Source organism: Xenia sp. Carnegie-2017, unplaced genomic scaffold (assembly GCF_021976095.1).
Source record: "Xenia sp. Carnegie-2017 unplaced genomic scaffold, XeniaSp_v1 HiC_scaffold_23, whole genome shotgun sequence".
Classification (NCBI taxonomy): Eukaryota; Metazoa; Cnidaria; class Anthozoa; order Malacalcyonacea; family Xeniidae; genus Xenia; species Xenia sp. Carnegie-2017.
In genome coordinates, this window is record NW_025813486.1 from 19,273,370 (window position 1) to 19,292,397 (window position 19,028).

The 19,028-nt window shown below is 34.8% G+C and overlaps 3 protein-coding genes across 3 annotated transcripts; 1 reads left to right on the forward strand and 2 right to left on the reverse strand.

Moving 5' to 3' along the window:
* Nucleotides 1–205: 205 nt before the first annotated feature.
* LOC124449312 (coilin-like) lies at nt 206–4,345 on the reverse strand. The gene is made up of 9 exons (XM_047000245.1): nt 4,116–4,345; nt 3,605–3,661; nt 2,058–2,422; nt 1,565–2,004; nt 1,394–1,486; nt 1,169–1,216; nt 1,003–1,084; nt 798–886; nt 206–735 (listed from the first exon to the last, which is right to left on the reverse strand). The coding sequence occupies exons 1-9, from the start codon at nt 4,343–4,345 to the stop codon at nt 682–684; spliced, it is 1,458 nt and encodes a 485-aa protein (XP_046856201.1). The 3' UTR covers nt 206–681.
* On the reverse strand, nt 4,202–18,976 carry LOC124448306 (tubulin-specific chaperone D-like). Its single transcript, XM_046999318.1, is given in 50 exon segments — nt 4,202–5,094; nt 6,067–6,135; nt 6,208–6,274; nt 6,957–7,038; nt 7,112–7,221; nt 7,538–7,625; nt 8,218–8,307; nt 8,464–8,541; nt 8,641–8,709; nt 8,796–8,836; nt 9,317–9,455; nt 9,548–9,601; nt 9,741–9,845; nt 9,935–10,018; nt 10,425–10,440; nt 10,443–10,564; nt 10,677–10,771; nt 11,169–11,231; nt 11,317–11,372; nt 11,909–11,990; nt 12,059–12,114; nt 12,186–12,248; nt 12,319–12,350; nt 12,437–12,459; nt 12,570–12,630; nt 12,966–13,083; nt 13,352–13,425; nt 13,532–13,612; nt 13,688–13,773; nt 13,868–13,897; nt 14,157–14,214; nt 14,743–14,839; nt 15,154–15,213; nt 15,295–15,357; nt 15,450–15,481; nt 15,589–15,663; nt 15,728–15,788; nt 16,318–16,366; nt 16,447–16,494; nt 16,573–16,624; nt 17,193–17,236; nt 17,317–17,405; nt 17,493–17,588; nt 17,661–17,743; nt 17,810–17,865; nt 17,963–18,103; nt 18,307–18,408; nt 18,507–18,601; nt 18,686–18,736; nt 18,825–18,976. Coding segments are annotated over 49 exon segments (3,588 nt in total). The 5' UTR covers nt 18,970–18,976; the 3' UTR covers nt 4,202–5,094; nt 6,067–6,109.
* Nucleotides 4,657–6,099, forward strand: LOC124448307 (glutamate formimidoyltransferase-like). Its single transcript, XM_046999319.1, has 2 exons — nt 4,657–5,409; nt 5,474–6,099. Exons 1-2 carry the CDS (start codon nt 4,657–4,659, stop codon nt 5,684–5,686), a joined length of 966 nt encoding a protein of 321 aa, XP_046855275.1. The 3' UTR covers nt 5,687–6,099.
* Nucleotides 18,977–19,028: the final 52 nt, after the last annotated feature.

Below are 19,028 nucleotides of genomic sequence, written 5' to 3' on the forward strand. Positions count from 1 at the left end.
CAGTAAGTCAGCAATTTCATGAACGTCGCCTTAAAATTTCATCGTTTTTTTAATGTTTTAAATTCTTTCCATTCATGAAATACGCTAACAAAAAACAACTCATAACAATTGCTAGGGAATAATAATAAAAAATCCCAATAAGTTCAAACACATGCAAACGATGGGGAATTGTTATTTTCCAAAGTATATAAGCCAAACACCATCGAAGAGCATTACAAAGTTTTATTAAAACCTGCGTGAACAGTTATATCAAATCAAAAAAAAAGATTTCTAGCGCCCAAATAATCGGTAAACATCGAAAAAATAAAGCTCAGTAAATTCCTTTGACGTTAAAGCTACAGCTAAAGATTTAAATACACATTTACAGCAATATTTACATGAAAATGTATCGCTCAAAGTTTTATCTCGAAACAGGAAGTCGACAGGCAAGTAAATTAACATCACTTGATTTTTAATGTCTATGCTCAATATCATTTAATCATATAATAGTAATTATAACAATATATATAGCGTGTTAAAATCATTTACAAAATTTTGATGGTATTGGACGCTATAGTGAATTGTTTTTGTGCTTGTTTTGATAATAAAGTCGTTATTATTTTTGCATTTAGCACGGCCATCGTCCCTGCAAAACTTCATTGTATTTCATCAAAAATGTCAACGATGACTCGGACATTTGATCTAAGTGTTTGAGATCAATCTAGGGTCTATCATTGATGTCCATTGGATTTCAACCTCAAATAAATTAAAAAATAATAATACCATAATTTGAGACAGGAAAATTTGATTCTTCTTACCTCGTCGTTGACATCCTGTTTTTCTTTGTCTGAAACTTCCTCTTCGTCGTTTTCAAAAATTTCGAACTTATAACTAATGTGGCCATCACCTTTAAAATAATAAAAATGATAAACATGAGACTAGTCTTGTTCGCTATTCATTGCAAACATCAACAACAGAAATACAGTCTTACTTTTGCAACATAACAAAATATGTGGTTTTTACCTCTTGGTTTCTCAAGAGAATCTTTCGTTAGTTTCAGTTTTAACTGGTTGGTCATAGAATCATAGGATAATACTTTTCCTTGCTAAATTTTAGAAAGAAAGAAGCTTTTAAGTTTCAGCTATCATATGTTAATGTTGAAAAAGTTTGTTGTTAAACCAAAAGATACCTTGTATTTGGATACCTCAGGTGTATAACTTTGTGAAAGTTCTATCATCTAAAACGCAAATACGGCACTTATCATTTTTGTAAACTGTTTGCCATTCAATCATTATTAACCTATTTCAACATGATAGTCTTGATTTTGTGTATTCAAAATATCTTTATCTTTTAAAGTCAATACAAATTCTATAACTTCAGACGAACAATTAATTAAATAAAAATACGTTCGCACCTTATAAGCAACAAAATCACCAACTCTTGGCGGTCCTTGTAAAAGCGGATGTATTGTAAAGTCCTTTTCTCTATTCTCAGCCGTTGTCGTACTCTGCAAAGCAAAGTAAATTTTAATCGAGATATGCGATCCAAAAATTCACTTCTTAGATCCAAAACACTGTACGGCAACCTGCAGTGGTATTCTTTCAACTTCAAGGTCTTTTTCAACTCTTGTACTCTCCAAAACAATACTTTTGTTTGTGTACGAGTCCTTTCGTTTACTCTCCTTTTTCCTATGTGCATTTCTCTCACAAACCGTGTTGAAATCAGCAGCAGTGGATGCATGTTTATCTGTGATAGGAGATATGTCAAGGCTCTTTTTTGATGTGGGAATTTCGTCTCCTCTTATGGATAGGACACGCGGATGAATTAAGGGTAAAATAGGGTTGTTGACTGATGTTTCATCAACAGACGATATGGCTTCTTCATCATTCTCATCATCATTAAATCTGATGTGATTTCCTTGATTTGTCTTTGATGATGAACTATTTACATCATTACAATGATTTTTTCTCTTAGAATTTTCTTTTGACGATAAAATATTATCATTTCGAGATTTTTCTTTCTTCTCTTATTGAATTCATCATCCCCCCCCTGTGTTCCATTCACATTTGCAATATTACCGGTGGGTTTTATGATTGGCAAATCTTCACCTATATTCTCAGTACTGTTTGAATTTTGATGATTTCCAATAGACACCAAATTACTCCAGAAACCATTGATTTTCTCTGCAATAGTTTTATTACCAACTTTCTTCTTTCTCTTTTTTGCTTTTTCCTTGTTTTGCTTGACAACAACACTGCCTTTAGCGCTATCTTTGGTGGAATTATCAACATTCTTACTTTTTTTATTACAAATCTCATTAGTCAACAAATTTTTGGCGACGTTTGAGTGTTGTTGGGCATTGTTTACACCATTCTCCGAGCCAACTGATGACTTTTTTGCTTTTTTAGCTTGATTATTTGAGTCCTTGTCATTCTTTCTTTTTCTTGAAAACAATGGTAAGGAAATTATGCACTACAATTCTTTTTTTTTTGTATATTAACGAGTTGCCTCAATGCCTTGATAAATCTAAGCATAGACAATTTGCAGACTACACCACCCTGGCAGTTTCAAGAAATTCTTTCGCTTTTTTCAAAACTGCAGCAAATTCTGTTTTGGATAACCTTAGAAAATGGCTGGCTTCCAATGGGATTAACAGAATGGTTTATAGACTTCATAATATACACTGAAAAACTGTTTAATGCACATACTTAGCTAGAGATTTTATAATAAATACATAAAACAACAACAAAAGTTGGATTAAGTGTGCAAAAAAATGGACTTTCAGTTCTATAGTATTTAAAAGATTTTGCTTATACACAAACATTTTTTTTCAATAAATAATGCTATTATCATAAAATTAAATAGTTGGAATGTTATTAAACAAAAAGAATGATAGCATAATTCTATATGGTCATTATTGTTTGTAGTTGTTGGTTATAGCATTATGCTATCATTCTTTTTGTTGAATAATGCTATTCTTCTCACATATTTTGATTACTGCAAGGAATAATGATATTGAATACTCGTTTGGAGAAACGCATTAAAACATTTACAAAAACCACAAAACAAAGTAGCTCAGGTTACAAGCAATGATGTTGATCATTCTATTGTATTGTAAGCAATAACTGGATGAAACTTAAAAAAGAAAGAAAAGGAGCAAAAACTCGTGGAACAAATCAATGAATGAAATGGAACCAAAATCATTCACTTGAAGAACTAAAAATTTTGAACATTTCAAATCATCTTCGTGTACCACAACCACCGTACAAATAACATGAAAAAGTTTCATGCACAAGTGGGCATACTGGTAACATCCCAAAGCCAGTTGTACACCCCTGAAATCAGCTCCAGTTGTCATCCCCCACTGAAATCAGTTCCAGTTGTCATCCCCCACTGAAATCAGTTCCAGTTGTCATCCCCCACTGAAATCAGCTCCAGTTGTCATTCCCCCCCCACTGAAATCAGCTCCAGTTGTCATCCCCCCCACTGAAATCAGCTCCAGTTGTCAAGGTCATAAAATAAAGTTCTACAATCAGTTTTTTACAATAGTTTATCTTATTTCTTTATCATATTCAATATAAATGCAAATTAACTAATCAATCAATGAGCAAAATAGGAAACTCACAAACAACTTTTTTTCTTTTCTTTCTTAGGAGACAAACGAATATTTTCCTCTACAACTCTGTAACATAAAAAATGAACAATGTAGAACATTAAATCTTTGATGTATTTTTGCTGCCTTTCACTTGCAGGGAATAACCACACATTACAAGCAAAACTTTGATTTGGACATTTAATTTTTTATTGGCATGACTTTGTGGCAAGTCCAAGTGTGCTTTAGTATTATTTTGCTCATACATAAATGTGAATATTGATGTTTCTGTCATTTTTACTAAAGCCATGCACTCACTGTTACACTGTATCGGGTCAAAAAATCACTTTTCGTACAATTACACAAAGTTTCAACTGAACAATTTGTGAGTAAACAAGTTGATTATAAAAATTAACAACGACAACACAGCAGCATATCTAGGTAGGCTATCGTTTCAGAACTCACAGTTTTTTTCAACATTTCAACGATGACAAGTGACAACGAAAAGTTATGATTAAGTAAAATACTAGTTTTGATTTTTTACCTTATCACATCATTTTCTCTTATTACATTAATTTTTTCCAATGATGGTAGAAGGAAATCCTCCAAGTATAAATTCACCACAGTATCTTTGCAATCAAAGAATTTCTTCACAATAACATATTCAAGATCTCGTACATATTTACACGTGTTCAAGTCCACTAACATCCAACATTGTTGAGCTGTGTTCACAGACAGACGCTCAAACATTAGCTTCAAGCGAATTGAAGTCATCATTGAACCGCAATAGCATCACACATGTTAATGAATTGGCAAAATAATCATCCTCAATGTCGAAAGAGGTTTGAAGAAAATTGCTTTTTAAAACAAAAATGAACGCTAAATTATAACAAATGTAGATGTACGACCGCTGACTATTTAGTACCGACGTTTCACATTGTCAAAATCCTTCCTCGTCCCAGTCTTTCATGAACATCCTTCTCAGGCAATGGTGTACTCAAAGTCTTATAGTCTTCATCTGTAGTAAATCATTAATTTATATAAATTCAACGAATTTAAAAGAGGTCAGTTGTCATTTTTTCCAAATGATGTCACAGCTTGCTGTGTGTTTGCTTAACATATCCGAGGGTCGCCAACACCATGTAATTGAAAAAGTTGCAAAGGCTGCTGGTATAGGCAATAAATCACCATACGTGGGAGAGTTCAAATGTCAATCTACGGTATTAAACATCTTCTCGGACAATGACTACAATAGATCTGTGTTGACAATAGTTGCAACATTGGACCAAATCCAAAATTCTGTCATAAATGCTTGCAAGGAAGCATATAATCACATCAACTTGAAACTTCATGAAGGAGAGCACCCGAGGTTAGGATCTGTTGACCTTATACCCATTTATCCATTAATACCTTCGGTATCACTGAGCCGATGTGGCGAGATTGCTCGGAAGATTGGAAACCGGTTAGTGGATGAAGTCCCGGGAACTAGCATTTTTTGGTTTGGTTATGCAGACAGGCCAAATCTAAGAGGATTAGTTGAGCGTAGAAAAGAAGTAAGCTGGTATAAGGGTAAACAGGGTTTAAAGTGGGATAATTTGAACTATGATCATGGTCAACCACCAACATCACGGTATGGATTGACTGGGATAGGTGCAAGTCCATATGTAATGAATTGTAATGTTACTATGGAAACAAAAAATTTGGCAATAGGTCATGAAATTGCTCAGGCTGTCCGTGGAACAAGCTCTGGGGGTTTAAAAGGAGTACAAACAATGGCATTTAGGCATGAAGGAGCCATAGAAATTGCTTGCAATGTCGAAGCATTTGGTTGGAGTGAGGTAAGAAGATTCAAAAATCAACAAAAGAAATACCTCTTTCATGCTCATGTTTTGTACAATTTAGGAGATGAATAAGGGTGATATTTCAGACTTTAAGTATGCCAAACCAAATGAAATAAAAGAAAAGGTGAAAATACTCGCAGCAAGACATGGAATTAATGTCAAGAAGACAGTAGTTGTGGGTTTCACACCTGAAGAAATCTATGATATGGCATATGCTGCACTTTTACAAGGAAATATGGAGGCATGGAAAGATTCAAAAGTCCACAGAATGTAAACAAACAGCAGTGCTGCCACTCCGTATATGCACATTTCCTCTACCAAAACTTATTTCCCCCCTACCTCCCCCTACGACCATCTAAATCCCCCTACAGTAGGGGATTTCCCCTACAAGTGGCAGCACTGACAAGCAGTGGCATATTCAACCAATAAGTTTTAGTCGTGTTATTTAAAACTTTAGAAAGTCACCATTATTCTTTTCTTAAAAAATCTATTGATTTTCATTGAGTTGAACTGGAGCAAAAAATTGAATGGCAGGATTAAGTGGGCTGACTAAACCACTGTACAAAATGTGCTTTTGTAGAAAATAATTCTATGATTGAGGATTATGTAATAATTTTAATTAATTTACCTTCAAATAACAATAAGAATAAATACCTTTTACAAAAGTGTCGGGAAAAAACATGAAAACGCGACGTTGTTAATAATCAACTCTGCTGACTAGATCTAAAAATAACAATTTGTGAGAATTTTTTTACCCTAAGTGCCTTAAAAATTGAAGAAAAAGTCTTCATTTACCTTTATAACTGGAGAGAGGATCATTGTTGGCGGACGAATCTTTCTTGGCTTTTCCTTTTGATGTGAACTATTAAATTAATATAGAATGCCTCCTTGCTTATACATAATTACGTTATTGAATAGTCAGGTATAGACACAGGGACAGCGTAAGGTCGATAATTGAGAGGAGGGGGGGAATATTCATATGTGCATATTCTACTTGAGTAGCTTCTATTGAAATCAATTGTGGTGATGGATTGACACGAAATAAAACATGCGATTATATGAATATGCCCCGCACTCAATTATCGATATTGCGTGGCCCGTGAGACAGGGTTAAAAGCCAGGTCCTGCGTAGGGGAGTTCATAACTTCTTACGAACATACACCTCATCACACATATACTTTAGAATGACAAAATTTATTGACGCCAAGAAAAAGTACTTCATTAAGTGGTACGCACGCTGCTATATCTCTCTAGTCTCCAGTGCTGTAGAAGTGGGGCGCTTGGGGAGGAGCCCCTTCTACCTTTGAAATGGGTCATTTTTCATAATTTCATGGCTTCAGCTTCGTCAAGACAGCCCCCATCTGATAAATTTAGTTCTGCAGCATTGCTAGTCTCCCATATAAAGACCTTACAATACAAACTGTAAGAGACTAAAAAGAGGCCTCGTTCTCGTTCCCAGATCCTCGCGCCGCTTCTTTGCAATCAACATAGGTATAATAGTGTAATCTAGTCTGCAACTGAACAACATACGTAATCAATCGCACCTTCATAACGGGAACAGGAACATCAAGAAGATGACATAAACTATTTCTTTGTGCTCGTATATCATTGATATCATCGTCCTCCCTAGATTATGAAACAATAAAAATGGAATCCGTTTTACTAATATTGAACACAAACAAACATCGTGTATGTATACCATTGGGCTTCACTAAGTATTTGAAATACTTCATCTTGTTTATCGTCATCAATGATGTCATCATATGTTATTAAAGCCATGTACAGAGAGTCGGCAGCAGTTTTGCGTACCTAATGTATCATAATATGCAATAGTAAAACCTCGTAAGAACAGATTTCAAGAACACATGTATTATATGTACATTCGCCTTAAAATACACTTAATGAGTGCGCGCGGCTTTAAAATCACGTCAGAAACATTTCATGACGGTATTTTCACTGCACTGATTTGTTCATTTGAAATATTTTAAGAAAAATCTCGGCAAATACCATTGATGAAAAAAGAGTTTGCCATTGATTAGTGAGAGCACGATTTCTGTATCTCACTCAATGAGTGCGAGCGAGCTTTTGCCTTGAGAATACAGGCATTTGTCATTTTCAAACTTACCCTTGGATATTTGTGACATAGAAAAATAAGAAGACGTTTCAAAGCTCGCTGTCGTGCATTACCAGGAAACTGTAGTAGACCACTGAAGCTATGAATATAGAATAAAAAAAGTACAAAAATAAAGTTTATCATTTCTATTTAAGAAACGAAAACATTTAACGTGAGTCATACAGAGTAATAAAACATGCATAAAACTTTGGCAGAACATATGATCTCGATAATGTAGGTGGTCAGGTGATAATGTAGGTGGTCAAATGATAATGTAGGTGGTCAGGTGTACAGGTGATAATGTAGGTGGTCAGGTCAGATGATAATGTAGGTGGTCTGATGATAATGTAGGTGGTCAGGTGATAATGTAGGCAGGTCATGATAATGTAGGTGGTCAGGTGATAATGGTGGTCAGGTGCAGGTGATAAATGGTCAGATGATAATGTAGGTAGTCAGGTGATAATGTAGGTTGTGGTCAGGTGATAATGTAGGTGGTCAGGTAATAATGTAGGTGGTCAGGTGATAATGTAGGTGGTCAGTGATAATGTAGGTGGTCAGGTGATAATGGTAGGTGATAATGTAGGTGGTCAGGTGATAATGTAGGTGGTCAGGTGACAAATGTAAGTAGTCAGGTGATAAAATGGTCAGATGATAACGTCAGGTGATTCAGGTGATAAAGGTGGTCACATGACACATTTATGCTAATAATGATCTTTCTGGCATCAGAAATCTTCGTAATCTCACTTTGAGTCAATTCAAAAAATTTTTCGGGGATGTGATTACTAAACAAAGTTTATAAGCAGCACAAAGTTTGTAAGCAGGACAAAGTTTGTAAGCAGCACAAAGTTTGTAAGCAGCAAAAAGGTTCAATAATCTAGAGAACTGTGATCATTACAAGAATATGACTTTGGATGAATATATCAAAATTAATCACAGACCTTTCCGTTTGCGATAAGAAAGCGAGACTTCCAATGGAAAGAAGATGATCGAGTACTTTGAATAAAGGAATAATGACTCTAAAATCACAAACAACATTCAATTTTGACGCCAATTCCAAATTTTGAAACAAATTCAGCATAAAATCTGCGACGAAACACAAAATCATCAAGCTCTACCTATCGTTCTTTTCGTATTCCTTGAACAGTTTTAAAATATTCTCTGCAAATATTACGAGTCTTGCATCACTAAAGAAAAATGAAACTTACATTAAGTTAGAAAAAAGGAATACTAAACAATAATACTACAATCCTTTACTGTTTGCCGGCTTAACCTTTCTAGAAAGCTTTCCAAAGACTGCCTTCCTTGACGTATCTAGAAAGTTATTGAAAAATATATCGTCGACATCAGTAAGCAACGGTTTTAAGCAGGGGTCTCCAAACTTTACAGCCAGAGGGCCACATGAACTTTCATTATGAAGCATTGAAATATAAAAAATTTCCACGTTATCCTTCAGCTTTTTAAATTTCGCAATGCGCTTGAAACGGAAGTAGGAAGTTGGGAAAAAAATTGATGTAAGCCACTCTTGCAAGTTGGCTTGCGTCATAACGTGAAATTTTTGCACAAAGTTTATTTTGTTTAATATTTTTTTTTCCTTAAATGTCTCTACGGGCCGGATTGAGAGGCACAACGAGCCGCATCTGGCCCGCGGGCCGTAGTTTGGAGACCCCTGGTTTAAAGCATACTGCGAAGTTTCAAACAAACGCTGTCTTTTTTTACGTCATTTGAATAAAACCTAAACATATTTCTACTTAAAACATCTTTGTACAAAAAACCAGCCCTCAGCACACTCACCAAGGACTCGCTCAGACCACCAGCACTCAATATGATCCCACTGAGGATGAAGTATTGATAACAGGGGATATCCAAAAGTTTGGAAATCTTCTGGAAAACTTCGCCAGCAGCACTCCAGTTAAGATTTTCGCAGTCTTCCCTGAGGAGAAATCACAATAACTCGATCTTGAAGCGGAAAAAAAATAATCAAAAAGCTTTTTTCAAGGATTTTTCTGTAATGAAAAGGTCCACCTTGGAAATATATCACATAACAACATGTGTTCACTGATATGAGGAATTTTCGGTCTGAAATAAAATGCGAAGAAGATAAGAAAAAAAACACGACACAAAAGACAAGGATATTGGGATGAAAACAAAACATTTCCAAAAACACCGTGACCACAATTTGTAAGTTTTATCAACAGATTCAAAAATCTCCAGTTACGTTTCATTGTGAATCAGCGTCAACATCACGTGACCAGCATGAGCCCGCGTGTCGTCGATCTTCTCGCAACATTGTTTCAGCAGGTAACACATCATTCGAGCGCATCTTCATACATGGATATGAATATGTGAGCAAAACAGGGTGTATTATAGGAGTACGAAGGGATATTTAAGGTACACTAGTTGTATACTAACGTTTCTTTTGTTAAAAGTTCCGGATTTGTTTGTACAACAAGTAAAGTGAGTTTAAGAAGACATGTCATTGCAGCTTTACGACACCTAAAGAAATATAAATGTAAATATATATATATATATATATATAAAACGTTTCTCCGATTTTAAATGATTGTTTATTGAGCTTTCGACTCGTTGTTTGAGATCAGAATGAGCATATTCAATGCCTGGATTACAAATTTTCAAACTTATATATATATATATATATGTAACGCGTGATCTGATTGGTCAATACCAGTGTTTGGATAAGGCCGACTAAACATGTTTGAGAATGTGTACGATTTGATGTTATTTTATAAAAACTTAACTCAATGATGTTACAGTGTTTGGATAGCCTGATTTAAACACTTGGAAATGTTGCTCAATTGAAGAAAAGCCATTCACTTGTATGATACTAGTACATCATAAAATATCTCTAATGGAAACTTCAATATTGATAAAATCATATTACCATGAACCAACGTCCCTCTGCTATCAATTGTGTAGTCTTTCATCGAATTAAAACAACATTCATAAAATCTTGCCAACGTGGTTTCATTAATAACATGATTTGCATCTCCATTTTTTGCTATACCAACTGTCTGTAAAATACTAAACCAGCATTGTTTATAAAAATTGTATCAACTAACTCACAAGTGTTGGTAAGGTTGTGCCAAAGAAGGGACACGAGAGGAGGAGAAAATAAGACGACTAAGTACTTTACCTTGCGAGCGAATGAAGAGCGTCCGCTCTAGATTGAGCAAATTTTCCAGGATCTTTTTCAACTATTTCACTAACTTGTAGTAAAGCATCAAGCACCTGACATCAAAGTTTAAATTCTGTCAGTCAATGTAAAGTCATACAACATTTTACTCATATTAATGGCTGTTCACACGAGCCTGGTAACCGGGATTCAGCAAGGCGTGAAATGATTTTGAGCCTTCGAAAGGAGTAAAAACTTCAAGCGCAAAACTTACAACCTTTTCTTAAGCGTCATAAGCCATTTCAGTAGTAATTTTCAAATCAGCCTAAATTATTTGTTTTCGTTTTGAAGGTTGTGTGAATTTGAAAAGTCAGAGCATAGAGAAATTGCTCAAATAAGTTTTTTGTTGTGAATTATTCAATCTTTTCCATTTACCAAAATGATTTAACGCTTCGCCGAATCCCGGCTACAGGGCTCATGTAATCCGCCCCTAAGATTTCAAAAATAGAAAACCTTTAAAAGACAGCCTTTCAACATAAATCTTGGTAGTACTCCTAGCGCCAAAGAGAATCCTTCCTGGAAGAAAAGCAATGAATAAACCGGAGAAATATGACGAAAACGTTTGTATGGTTTAAAAACAATTCCTGTAATTTCAAAAAAACCTTGTCGTTCCTGATGAATGTTTTAATTTCTCCACATACGTGCTGATCAACGATTCTAAATAAATAATCATAGGGAACATCGGAGGATGAAGTGAGAAAAATCATAAGAAACATCAGAGGATATTGTGAGATGAATTGTGATAAGGAACATCGGAGGATAATGTGAGAAAAATCATAAGGAACATCGGAGGATAATGTGAGAAAAATCGTATGGAACATCGAAGGATAATGAAAGAAAAATCATAAGAAACATAGGAGGATATTGTGGGAAAAATCATAAGGAACATCGGAGGATATTGTGGGGAAAATCATAAGGAACATCGAAGGATAATGAAAGAAAAATCATAAGGAACATCGGAGGATAATGAAAGAAAAATCATAAGGAACATCGGAGGATAATGAAAGAAAATCATAAGGAACATCGGAGGATAATGAGAAAAATCATAAGGAACATCGGAGGATAATGAAAGAAAAATCATAAGGAACATCGGAGGATAATGAAAGGAAAATCATAAGGAACATCGGAGGATAATGTGAGGAAAATCGTAAGGAACATCGGAGGATGATGAAAGATTAACGTGGAAAGCTAACCTTGTGCATTTTCATCGGCTGTACCATCTGGTAGTTGATAAAAATTTTCCGTAAAATGTCGAAGAGCGGCAACTGCTTTCTCCTAAAATCAGTTAAAATCCTGTCTCTTAAAGAAGAATTTAAAGACACTTTACTCGCTTAGCCACTAACTTGAGTTGTTCTTTGTGAACCGTTGATGTTTTCATCAATCGTGTTTCGCCAAATACCTAACAAAAGACAAAAATGAAAATTTAGTCATTTTAAAATACCATGTCGCTGTAAAAAACCACTTTCTTACCAACAGTTTGTGGATTCGTGCATTTAAATTTCGACAAAGACATTTTTTGGATAAAAAGACACGCTAAGTAAGAGACAAAAAAACAGTCAAAGCAAGATGTACAAAATACTTTGTTTAACATGAAGTATCATACCAGCTGGTCTCAATAATTCACCGCCATGTCCTCTGTAATAAAAATCAAAGTTATAGTATTATAGATAACATGAAATACAAGTGACTTTTGAATATTTCAATTCTATTGCGAACATTACCTAAAGAAGTTCGAGTCTGTAAGCTAAGAAAACAAAACGAAACAAGGGAAACATCAATTTCATAGTGGAAACATCAACTTCATAGTGGAAACACGAACATTACACTGGAAATATTTGATCGTATTCTTCCAACCTTTGAAATCATACTCTCCAATTCATAATGACAATCATGACCCAATATATCCATTAAGGTCCTGTAAACAACATGCATATCAATCGCAACACAAAGATGAAGGACTACAATGGTGTTGATCGTACAAGGATGGAAATGTGACAAACCATGGGATCATTGGAAAATATTTTTAAGATTATGAAGAGGCAGTTTTCACTTTTTTAATTTCTTGTGCTTCCAAAAATATATTACTTATAAACTTATAATATTTTAAGCCAGTAGAGCTCTAGTTAAAAATAAGAAATTAAAATCGGTCGACTTACATGTAACAGATCTCCAAAGTACCGTAAAAAATACATATCTTAACAAGCCGCAAAAATTTTTGTCTTTTTTGTGTATATCCCACAATGCACCAACCTGTTGCTGTTTAAAGCATAGCCGTACAGAGCATGCGTGAGCTCGGCAGCACACAAAATACTCCCGTGTCTCACGTGGATATCAAAATCGAGGATTTGTTGTAGGATTGATGGCAGAACTAAGATAATGGAAGAAATTTAATAAAAGTATGACGTAATGTCAGTAAAAAGTATGACGTAATGTTAGTAAAAAAGTATGACGTAATGTTGGTAAAAACTGTGACGTAATGTTAGTAAAAAGTATGACGTAATGTTAGTAAAAAATATGACGTAATGTTAGTAAAAAGTATGACGTAATGTTAGTAAAAAATATGACGTAATGTTAGTAAAAAAGTATGACGTAATGTTAGTAAAAATATGACGTAAACGGATGACAGGATACCAAACCTTTACGAGTCATTACAAGTGGATCTTGAGGAGTAAGATTAAATAAAGCTTTAGAAACAAGTTCTCTTATGGCGCTAAAAAGGAATTAAATACGTGCGTAACTAAGACTAGATATTCACAAACGTAAAGGCGAAGGAAAGATAGAATAATCATGGCAAAAATTCACTATTAAACACTTACATATCCCAGTGGCCCAGTTTGATTTTGTACAAATGGTCAATTAATGATTCGCGATATTCTTTATATTGAGAGACATAAACACTAAACAAAAATTATTCATCATATATTTCGATGATTTTTAAATCACAAATCATAATGAAATGTAGTAGTTATTACCTTAAATTGAGATACGCATTTTTTCTTTTACCAACTTCATAGTAATCTGTTTTTGTCAATATATCTATACCGTGAGGAAGAGTTCCCTAAAGATCGATCATTACTGTCGTTACGACGAAATTGAAGTGTGTGTCTTCATCGCAACAAAAATAATATGGATTTTGTTCTCGAACCGTTTACCTGTCGTCCAACATTTTCTTGAAAAGCAGCCTAGTGGTGAATAAAGTTGAAAATTTATTTTCAATTGCTCGTTAAAGAGGAGCTCCACTCTCCCATTAACTTTGCTTCAAAACTTTGTCTGTCCCGTGAAAATAAATATGCAGCAAATTTTTTGTTCGTTTGGTTCAATATTTCCACAAAAAATGAGCTGAAATGATGCAGCTAGGGCATCCGGTGCGTGGGAGCAGAAATATGTCAGCGGCTTGTGTGTAAGCGACGAAAGATAAAGATTATCAGTAAAAAATCATACCGAAGCCGCTCGCCGACAGTTTATATCGCGATCAAATAATGTAGCTATCATCAGAGCTCTGGAAGAAGACACAAGTATTGTTAAATGATAACCAGTGTTACAGAGCGATAACAAGTGTAATCGAGAGATAACAAGCGTTACTATAGTATAACAATGTAACCGAGGGATAACAAGTGTTACAGAGGGATAACAAGTGTTACATAGGGATAACAAGGATAACAAGTGTTACAGAGGGATGGATAACTAGTGTTACAGAGGGATGGATAACAAGTACAGAGGAATGGATAACAAGTGTTACAGAGGGATGGATAACAAGTGTTACAGAGGGATGGATAACAAGTGTTACAGAGGGATGGATAACAAGTGTTACAGAGGGATGGATAACAAGTGTTAGGGATGGATAACAAGTGTTACAGAGGGATGGATAACAAGTGTTACAGAGGGATGGATAACAAGTGTTACAGAGGGATAACAAGTGTTACAGAGGGATGGATAACAAGTGTTACAGAGGGATGGATAACAAGTGTTACAGAGGGATGGATAACAAGTGTTACAGAGGGATAACAAGCTATACCATTTCTCCTACCTGGCAATATCTTCAACATACGGTTTGATTTCACTTGGATCATAAGCTCGAGCAAACGACCAACATACGTAACATGCTGAATCTCTTACATTTGATCCTAAATTATAAAAGAAAAACAATAAAACATGTGGCGTGGTTAGTCTAACATTGTTATTTTACAAAAGAAATTAATAGAAGATGTTTTTCGTGTTTGCACTTGCTTAGGAACACCTCGGAGACGGTATGCATAAGCTGGTGAAAATACAGTAAACATCTTTCACTTCTTTTAGGAATGCAATGTTGTGAAAGCGACAAAATACTTTGATTATCTGAGCTTATTCATTATGATGTATAATTTAAGGTGATGAAGAAATTATTTTGTTGATTTCCAGTGGATGGGCAAACATACAATAAATTATTTTCCATTCATACCAACACTTATTGCTCCTATTTTCTCATCGTACAACAACGCTTTAGTGACGACGGGAATAACTGAAAAGAACGTTGTATTCCGTTTCATCGCTGTAACGTTTAGCAACGCCATCAAATCATAGTGATATAAAGATTGCTCACCTTCCGAAAGACGACGAGGCAGTAGCAAACCTCTTCGACCGAGTTCAGCTAAGGCTAAACATCCTTCAATAAAAAATTACAAAAAATACTGCATAAACATCGGACGGTATTATATATTCCAGCGATTCATACTTTAACTGTATAACACTAAGTACCTCCATGCCAAGCGCAGTGTGATTCCAGAGGACTACAAAAAATTAAAACTAAAAATCAACCAGAAATACCTTCAAAAGCCGTGCAGAAAACAAAACAGTTCGATGCAAAAAAAATTCTCAGTAAAGACAAGTGCTCAACCTGAATAATTCAAGAACGGCAGTAGTCACATCATCAGCGAGATCCTTAGGAAGTCTTCCTGTTATTCTTCCAACACTGATAAGAAGACAATTTTTAGGAGAAGACGACATTACTCAAGCTAGAAGTTACGAAAGCTAACCCTTTAGCCGCAGACCATCTCACAATTGTATCTATTTCCTTCAAACCAGCTAGCAAAGTCCCTAATAAGAACAAAAATAAATAACACTCTTTGCGTAATGGAGATGAAATACATGTTTGTAAATGTAGATCGTCCAGGTTGGTATAGTCCTGAGAAGGACTGTTTTGTTGTTGTTGACTGACGTTTCGACAACCTTAGCGGTAGTCATCTTCAGAGTCAAATGTCATCTTCATCAAAATGTCATCTTTAGAGTCTGAAAATGACTACCGCTAAGGTTGTCGAAACGTCAGTCAACAACATTAAAAACAGTCCTTCTCAGGACTATACCAACCTGGACGATCTACATTTACAAACATGTAACGATACTCCCGGGTTCAAACCATTTACTTTATGGAGATGAAATACAGTCCGTAGGGATGATAAAGAGAAAAACACGCAACGGTAAACCAAATTCACTAAAAGAACTAACAGTTATTAAACACAGTCATAAATAAATCAAAGCAATCTGTGTTTTTCATCGGAAAGAATTAAAGTAAAACATATAATTGTAAAACGAAGCTTATTGCGTTAAACTGGAGATAGTTTAATACCAATAATTTCCTCGATATCTTCAAGAACATCAATTGTTTGTTCGTACTCCTAAAAAGTAGAATAGATTTATCATTTTGCGTGAAATATGTTACGTGCTTTTTTCATATCATCTTTAAGAATGCTCTTACATCGTCCTTCGTGGGAAAACTTTGTTTTTCCGTTATAACCGTCCCAAACTATAAAAAAATATCAAATGTTTAACCACCAAGCTTTCAAACCGCTTTTCATAACAGATCTTATAAAAAGGCGGCTACCTGATCAGATTTGACAAGATTGTGGATCAATGATCTTGTTCCCCTCTTGTACCTACATGTACATAAAATTTAGGGATGTACAAAATAACACTTCACATGGAGATATTTCAGCACATCTGTAAATAAATTGACCATAAAAATCCTTCTACTAATGCAATGACATCTTCATTCGTTAAAACACAAAGATGACAATATTTTTGTTAATAAATTCAATGTTTGTGACATTCACAACCCCTTTAGAAAATTCTGAGTTGTGGATCCTGTATTATTCTACAAAATTATGTAAACAAGATCCTGTATGATAACGAAGGATTGCATAAGATCCAACAAAATTGTATAACCAAGATCATGTATTATCCTGTGTGATCTTGTATGATAATGAAGGATCGCATAAGATCCAACAAAATCTTATAACCAAGATCATGTATGATCCTGTATGATAATGAAGGATCGCATAAGATCCAACAAAATCGTATAACTCAGATCATGTATGATCCTGTACGATCATGTATGATCCTGTATGAATGCAGTTAAGATCAATGCTATTTAGGATCATGTAAGGATTCAAAGCAGGATCTTGCACAACAATTTCACTAAATATGTATATGAAAAATTAATACCTCCATGAAGCAAGTCGTGGCTTGAGAAATGTCAGACCAAGACGCTACAACACCACAATACAAACCACAAAAATATTAAGTTGAACTTTGCAAAAAACGTGAATGATGGCATGATTAGACACACTTGAATTAACTTGATGTAAAGCTTTCTCAATAAACTGTTCTTCATATTGAGAATATCACAAGAATTGATGACCTCGTGAACACTTCTCGCTAAAACAATGATATTTGTAAAGTAACCAAGATTGTCTTTTTTAAAGTAAAATCAACAAACAACAAAATGGGACATGTGAAAATTACCATGAAGCTTCAAGTCTTCTCTTCTTCCATGCTTGAAGACCAAAGCCAATGTGCTTAAAATTCCTGTCATTAAATTAATGCCATTTTGGGAGGTTCCTGCAATGGTTATTAAGATAGATTTTGTGAAGACAGAGAAAATAAATTAGATATCCACCATTCCGTAGTCACCATCAATTAGTGGTAGATCTTTAAGGCACCATGACAAAAACTCGGGAAGGTAATGTATCTTTACATCAGGTCTTGTTACAAATCTTAAATGAAGTTTCTCATAGTGAAAGATTGCACAATCTTCAGATACTCTTACATGAAGTTCTCACTTTGCTATCACTAGTGCAGCTGCATCTTGACATTTATCAGCAACATTAAGATACACCTAGGGATAAGGATGGATATTTTTGACGCCAGAAATAAGGATTAATTTCTAGGCAAACTTTCTCTACATATATTTCATTTCTCAATAACTTCAATACCTTTGCAACATCTATAATTCTCTCAGTGATGGATTTGCAATCCTTATCCGCAGATTTACCTCCATCAAATTTAGTCATATCAAATGGCACCATACATACAATGGATAGCCATAACAACAATATGTATCTGGCTTCCCAGGTCTATTGAAATAAACAAACAAACACAACAAACAACATTTGTATACCGGCCAGTATTAATCCCCGCCAGGGGGGTTGACCAGTCCATGAATTTTTCTACGCCAAACGTCTCCATCTCTCGCCATATCTCTCGTTATACCCATCGCCTTCATATCACAACATGTTAAAAAACATTTTCAAATGAGAGTATTAAGAAGAAACCTTACGCTGTGATCTGATGGATTTTGTTTCTGTAATAAAGCTAGAACTGACTCGACATCTTTAACTTCATGAGGAAATAGTCGGACAATATATTTGTGACCACGTACCTACATGTTATGACAAAATTTTTCATCACTGCCTCGAATTTTAAACAACATGAATATTTTTCAATGTTGAATAAGTGTTAGGAGCTAAAAAGGCAAACCTTTGTAAATAAATACAAATATTTGAATGCTTGAGAAGACGCTATTGTGTTCGATGAATCCTGGGCAGCGATGAGTAACTGGCTTATGAACGAATCTTAAAAACAAGCTTTAGATATTTAATGTTTAGTTAGATCAATTAAACACGAGTAAGAATTCATTCAAATACTGATAATCTTACCAAGATGAGGATCTAATAAATGCGGTTGTTCTTGGTATCTATCCAAAATTTCTTCAAGAAAGAGGATTTTTACATTAAAGACAATGACATGATTTCGACATCACTGACATGCAGTAGTAACTTTTCAGCGCAAATTTACCTCTTAGGTCCTGCAGAGCACGTTCAGTCTTTTGTAAACTTTCACAGTCAATAGAGATGGAGTTTAAAATGCAATTAACTTGATCGGCTTCCGTAAAACTTCGTAATTTATAGGTAGAAACTCCGCCGTGACTTTCGTCCGCCATGTTGGATTTGATACCGTTAATTTAGACACAACCCCTGGCAGATGTTTATAGATTAAGTA